Below are 7,596 nucleotides of genomic sequence, written 5' to 3' on the forward strand. Positions count from 1 at the left end.
CAACCATTAAGATGGTATTGGTTATGGTTGCTACTGAAGATTTACTTCTTGAGCAGTTATATGTGAAGATAACTTTTCTTCATAGAGCATTAAAGAAGACATCTACATGCACCATCCTTAGGGTTTTGTACTACAGGGAAAGGAAGAGTCAATTTGCAGACTGAATATGAGCTTGTATGGCCTCAAGAAAGCTCCTAGGCAGTGGTACAATAAGTTTGATAAATTCATGCACAATGTATGGTACAACAGATGTCAGATGGATCATTGTTGTCATGTTATGTACTATGACAATCCTTATATCATCCTACTATTATATGTGGATGATATGCTTATTTCAGGGGCCAATATTGAAGAAATCAATAATCTGAAGATGCAGATGTGAGAGCACTTTGCAATGAAGGATTTGGGAGCTACAAGGAAAATCCTTGGCATAACAATTGTTAGAGACGGATTTAGAGGCACGTTGAGGCTTTCACAGGCTGAATATGTGAAAAGGTACTTAGCAGGTGTCGGCACAATAAGAGATACAAGGCTACACTTATTGTAAAAGGCTTTCAACAGAGACAAGGGATTGATTATTCTGAAATTTTTTCTTCTGTAGTGAAGATCACAACCATTAAGATGGTATTGGTTATGGTTGCTACTGAAGATTTACTTCTTGAGCAGTTATATGTGAAGATACCTTTTTTTCATAGAGCATTGAAGAATACATCTACATGCACTATCCTTAGGGTTAGTGATGAAAGTGCTGAGGAGAGTGCGCCCGAGCACCCATTCCTATTATTCTACAGTCAAATTCAAAGTCGTCCACCTCTATAGCTATAATTCACAGGTCGGCAAGAATAGATGTTCTCCATAACGTTACTCACCAACCTTAAACTATATTCTGTTGACAGATGATGGAGAACCACAGAGTTATGAAGAAACTTTGCAAGATAAAAATTTGAGCAAGTAAGAGTTGGCTACGAAAGAAGAGATGGATTCTCTACTAGGAAATCAGACATGGGGGCCGATAGAACTTCCATCCGGGAAGAAGGCATTGCACATGTAGTGAGTGTACCAAGTGAAGATTGAGCATGATGACAATAAGAGATACAAGGCTAGACTTATTGTAAAAGGCTTTCAACAGAGACAAGGGATTGATTATTCTGAAATTTTTTCTTCTGTAGTGAAGATCACAACCATTAAGATGGTATTGGTTATGGTTGCTACTGAAGATTTACTTCTTGAGCAGTTATATGTGAAGATAACTTTTCTTCATAGAGCATTAAAGAAGACATCTACATGCACCATCCTTAGGGTTTTGTACTACAGGGAAAGGAAGAGTCAATTTGCAGACTGAATATGAGCTTGTATGGCCTCAAGAAAGCTCCTAGGCAGTGGTACAATAAGTTTGATAAATTCATGCACAATGTATGGTACAACAGATGTCAGATGGATCATTGTTGTCATGTTATGTACTATGACAATCCTTATATCATCCTACTATTATATGTGGATGATATGCTTATTTCAGGGGCCAATATTGAAGAAATCAATAATCTGAAGATGCAGATGTCAGAGCACTTTGCAATGAAGGATTTGGGAGCTACAAGGAAAATCCTTGGCATAACAATTGTTAGAGATGGATTTAGAGGCACGTTGAGGCTTTCACAGGCTGAATATGTGAAAAGGTACTTAGCAGGTTCAATATAAATAAGGCCAAACCAGTTGGCACACATTTGGGCATCCACTTCATGTTCAACAAGAATCACTCACCCAAGTCAAAGGAAGAATATGACTACATGAGTAAGGTTCCTTACTCTTCAGCTATTGGTTCATTTATGTATATTATGGTTTGACAAGACCAGATATTGCCCATGCAATAAGAGTTGTGAGCAGATACATGAGTAATGCAGGGATGGAACATTGGGAACCTATGAAGTGGATCTTTAGGTACTTAAGAGGCTCATCAGAAACCTGCTTGTATTTCTCGGGAAAAAGCATGGAGGTACAGGAGGCATTAACAGTAGAGATGGTACTAAATATTATTTTTATACTTTTGGTGGTACTGCAATGTCATGGGGCTCAAATCTACAGAAGACGATTTTTTTGTCCACTACAGAAGTTGAGTACATCGCAGTCTCAGAAGCTGCAAAGGAGTTGATATGACGACAGGGTTTCTTAGAAGAATTGGGTAAGGAGGTTTAAAAGGGAACTCTCTAAAACAATAGTCAGAACGCCATATTTCTTGCCAGGAACCCCACATTTCAATCCATGACTAAGCACATTCAGATTAGATATCACTTCATATGATCATTGTTAGATGATGGACAATTGGTACTTGAGAAAATTTGTGGAAGTAAAAACCGTGTTGATATATTTACTAAGAGCGTTACACTTAAGAATCTGAAGTTGTGCTCAACTTTAGTTGATCTTCTAGCGTGAAGACAAGAGCCTTTTGAGCTGCAGAGATAGAGAATATTATGTTTGAGGAAAAGGTCGGTACAACCAGTAGATGATGCAGCCAGTATATGATGCAGTCAGTGTCCCAATGAGAATTGTTGAGATCAGTGGAGCCCGGTCCACTGTTGATTAAGGAAACCAATATATTTGTTCCTCCCGCGAAACCACATTCACATGTTTCTTCCCGCGTTCCCATTGTCGTCTCTTTTGGTATAAGTCTCGCCTGCCTCCTTCCTTAAGCTTTCCAGTAAAGTGGTTGTTTCCATATATGGACCGAGATTGGGCCTCTGCTGGAATTATAAAGGGACGAATGTTGCTTGCTCTCTACGGAGCACATAATTTCTTTGATGCTTTTGTATTGCTTGCAGAAGAAGATCAAGGAATGAATCACATGGTATTACCTGCTCCCTTGGTTTTCCTCCTCGGTTAAGCTTATGCGGGAAAAAATTGAAATTGCTGCTCCCTTCTTTAATTGTCTCTTCTTCTGTTGTGTGGCTTTCGATGTAGAGAGAGAGAAGATGATGAAAGAGAGAGAGAGAGAGAGAGAGAGAGAGAGAGAGAGAGAATTCTTTCTTGTAATCTTCGAGACGATCGATGGGTGCAATCCTCAAAGTAATAAAATCCTCTGCAAGTCCCTAGATGTAGGCAATTTTCCGAATCACGTAAATCTGTGTGTGTTCTTTCCGATTTGCAAATTTTCTCGTTTCAATTTTTTGTTTTTGTCATCGTTTTTCACAGCATAAATTAGTTGGTTTTTATAATTTCTATTACTTTGAGATTTATATGTAAATAAGTTGTGCTCATGATTTTTCCTAATGACAAATATTTTATTGACCGCGATAATGATATCAAATATTAGTTAGCGTTAAGTTTCATACTGATAGAACAACTATATATATTTGATTTGGATTAGAATTTTCATTAACAACTATATATATTTGATTTGGATTAGAATTTTCTTATTATAAAAGATAAGTTGATCATTTCATTGAAAGTGATGATTATTATCATGAATATGGTAGTGATGTTTAAATACAAGGATTTAGAAAGAGCGTTTACATCTCTAAATAATAATTTTCCCCAACTTTATTGTAAATACAACAAGAAATATATTCAATTGTCTATATGTCTAAATTGGCAAAAATAAAAAAAAATTATTGCTTATGAGAAAAACAAAACAAGAGTTTTTTCCTTAAATGAAATCAACCACAACAATGTATCTTAGGAAAACAAGAAAGAAATTCACATCATGTTCATTCTATCTATAATATAATTATAATAGTGGCTTGTTATCCTTCTATCTTTTTATTAAGAAAAATGTAAATTAATAAATATAGTTTACAATTTAATAATATTATTTAGCTTCTTAGAGTTGCACGAAGACGCAACACACATACAGATCAAGGAGAAATAGCAAGCAAGTGGAGACATCAAGATGTTTTTATGTGAAAAAGTTCATAAAAGAAAAAATCACGGACCTAGCTCAATCAAAGTAGGTGGTCGATGCTAGATGGCAACTACGGAGGTCAGAAATTATCATCAAGTCTTCAATATGAGTGTTATACATTATAAATGACCGTATTTGGTATATGGCATTTTCAAGCAGGGGGCGTTGATGGTCGGAGGTCAGTGGCAAGAGGTAGTGATGGCCGGCGGTGGTCAATACTAGTCGGTGGCCGGAAGTTATCATCAGGACTTTACTCAAACTGGGCTCTAAAATTCTAATTCTTTTTTTTTTCTTCTCTATTAAACAGAAGAGTCTTTTTATGCTTTATAGCCTGTGGGTAGAGACATTGTAATTTTTTTAAGAATAACTATCTCTATCACCTCACTGAAGGACCTATGTTGATCCCCTTGATCATAAGAGTTTTTTTAAAACAATTTGAGCTCATTAATACCATCGAAATTAAGTGGTATTTGACTAATTAGATTTCTCTCATCAAAACGCTAGATTTGTCTAAAAATATGTCAAATTTGGAGTTCATTTGATCATTCTAAATTGATGATACGAGGCTACCAAATGTACTTTAATGGTTTGAAATGCGCCTTATTGAACCTGGATTGACCCAACTTTGATATTATATGTTCTGTTGATACGATCAATTTGACACTAAACTTACACAATTTGGGATCTTGGATCATCTTGAATTCAAAATTTAAAATATTTATTATTCAAAAAATGCATCTAATTTTGTGTTGGATAATAAAAATTTGTTAATGATGCATCAATTTTAAACATTTTGAAAATTTTACTAGTGATGATGAAAAGAAATAATAAATTTCTTCCAAAATCTTTTAAAATAAATTCTATTTTGATTTTATGCAGCCAACATGATATTTATACTTCCACTTTTATATTAGACATATGTAGCACATGTTAGACAAATTTTTATCCTGCGAAAAAACAGAACACTCGTTCAACACGTAAAACAAGAAAGTAAAAAAATAAATAAATTGTGTACTTTTGTTTTTTTTTTTATTATATAAACGTTGGCTTTTTAAATGATTAAAATAACTTGTTTGACTTTTTCTTTTGTGTCCTGCATGAGAAATATTTGCGTATGTTAGTGCGCACATCAAGTTGGTTACAAGGAGGGTATTGAGAGTTATATCCACATTATACCCCCTACAATCCCTTTGTAACCTATCTGTAACTTAGAAATATATGAAAATAGAAGCGCAGAACTTATTAGTTACATGTATGTTACAAGTAGGTTACAGGGAGGTTACAGGGGGAATAACGAGGATATAACCCCAAATATCCTCTCTGTAACCTACGAGAGGTATGCAGCTATGTGTACATCTTACGTACGCAAATATTTCTCCCTTTGCAGACATTTTTCAAAACTAAGCCAAAATAAAACCCATTTTTATAAACCTTGGGTTTTCAAATGTTTAATATAACATGTTTCACTTTTTCTTTTGTCCTTTGTAGGAGATAGTGCGTACGTCAAGTTGGTTACAGGGAGGATATTGAGAGTTATATCCACATTATACCCCTTGTAACTTCTTTGTAACCTACCTGTAACTTAGAAATATATGAGAACAGAAGCGCAGAACTTACTAATTACATGTAGGTTACAAGTAGGTTATAGGGAGGTTATAGGGGTATAATGCGTATATAATCCCAAATACCTTTCCTGTAACCTACGAGAGGTATGCAGCTATGTGTACGTCTTATGTACACAAATATTTCTCCCTTTGTAGGCATTTTTCAAAACTAAGCCAAAATAAAACCCATTTTTTAAACTTTATTTTACCGAATATTTACATACAAATTACATAATTTCTTTTATATCATTTTAGTATCATAATCATTTTAAAAGATATTGATGCATACAAAAATAAGATCCACTTTTTAAGAAAATTAATACTATTAATATTTTTTATGTGATGTTAAATATATATATATATATATATTAAAAAAGGTTCCTTCGATTACGCAACTAATAAAGGCCTAACAAGTCTTCTGCCGACTAGTAATTGGCTATAGAAGACTTTTACATAAGAGGGGCTAAGACAGGTGAAAGCTTGCAACTTGCTAACAAAAACAGTTAGAGATATTTGACTAATCAAAACTAGAGATTTCTAAATATTTTGGATTTAAAAACCAAATAGAAGGAGATGAGTTGACTTTGACTATTGCTGTATTTTCCTAAATGCTTTTACTTTGAACAAATTATGTGATGTTTTCTTAATGAAGAACAACTTATCCTCATATATTATATATTAAAGAGGGCATATAGGTAAATATAGAGATATATCATAGGGAGAAACCTATAGGAGGAATAGCTATTAATCCACTACTAAAAACTTGTGAAAATGCAACACTCGTTTGCAACAGTTTAAAAATGGCAGTTTAAAACACTCTAAATAGTGATTTGAATCGACAATAATAACACCGGCTTAAACTTTTGACTATATATGTGTTTTAAACAACCATTTTATCCCATCTTCACTTCACACTCCATGCACGACCCAAAATCTTGGTTTCTTCGTAGCTTTGAACCCCTTACACTTCTCTCACTTGCTCACTCTTGTCTCGTCCTGTCTCCTCATTCGTGTCCTCGACTCCTTCAACATGCTTTTGGATCATCTTACAATAAGTTAAAATTCAAGACTTCATATTGAAGTTATTAAAAATATTTAATATTTTATGCTTTATTTAAAGTGTGTTCTTATTAATTATCTTCCAAATATTCTTTTTTTCAATTTTATAACACTAATTTTAATTATTATTATTATTTTCTCTATTTTATAATAAGAGCCGACTTAAAACTTCTAGAGTTAAACTCAAGCTCGGGCCAAAAAGTGAGTCGAGCCCGGCATAACAAATTTACACCCCTTTTTATAATGAAAGGAAGATTTATATGCCTATTAATTAATTTTTATATATATATATATATATATATATATATATTCTCTATAATAGCTTTTACCTTAATGATTAGTGTACATAAAATATATGTTGGCATGCATTCTGAGGAGATCCAACAGTCCATAAGAGAGAAAGTACGACAATGGAGAGCTCACAAATAGAGGACCAGGGGAACATTTATCCAATAGGATGTAACCATCTGAGCCAAAGCTGAAGGTCCATTGAACTAGGAGAATGACAAAAAGAACGATCGAACGAACTGAAGCTGAACCAATCAGAAAACAAAAATTTAGATAAGCATCCGAGCTCACCATCATAAAAATGCTTACTGAAGGTGTCGACCTACCTTCCACTAGATCTGACCCTAAGAAGAATTCAGTTCCTCACAATCACCAACCGTCCCAAGGATGCCCCCAAGGCTCCTCATCAGAGACCGAGGATTGGCAATACAATAGAGTTTTATAGTTTTCCCACAAACTTTCCTCGTCAAGAACGAGCTGCCTATCAAGTTAAGTTGATTCACCATTTTCTTGATAGCCTAGTCTCTCCACCGACAAGAGCTCTTCAACCATGGATCGAATGTTGATAACCATACTAAATGAATCAATCCACAAAGCCTAGCCAACTGAATCAGTTCTACAATCCTCAAGCTAATCAATCTAAGCAGACCAACAACACCGACTGACCAAAAGAAAATATGTTGAGATTTCCATACTTATTTTATACTGTTTTTGATGATATTGCACTTTAAAGAAAGGTATTTTTGATGTTTT

At 34.4% G+C, this 7,596-nt stretch overlaps 1 protein-coding gene across 1 annotated transcript in view; it reads left to right on the forward strand.

The window, feature by feature from the left end:
- The first annotated feature begins 394 nt into the window (after positions 1-394).
- The window catches only part of LOC110025671 (laccase-14-like), a 20,884-nt gene continuing 13,682 nt past the window's right edge, over positions 395-7,596 (forward strand). Inside the window, exons 1-3 of the mRNA XM_020726277.1 lie at positions 395-495; positions 1,428-1,673; positions 1,810-2,017. Coding sequence (XP_020581936.1) covers positions 395-495; positions 1,428-1,673; positions 1,810-2,017 — 555 coding nt within the window. The remainder of the gene's footprint in view (positions 496-1,427; positions 1,674-1,809; positions 2,018-7,596) is intronic.

The sequence above is a fragment of the Phalaenopsis equestris genome, unplaced genomic scaffold (genome assembly GCF_001263595.1).
Source record: "Phalaenopsis equestris unplaced genomic scaffold, ASM126359v1 Scaffold000322, whole genome shotgun sequence".
Taxonomy (NCBI): domain Eukaryota; kingdom Viridiplantae; phylum Streptophyta; class Magnoliopsida; order Asparagales; family Orchidaceae; genus Phalaenopsis; species Phalaenopsis equestris.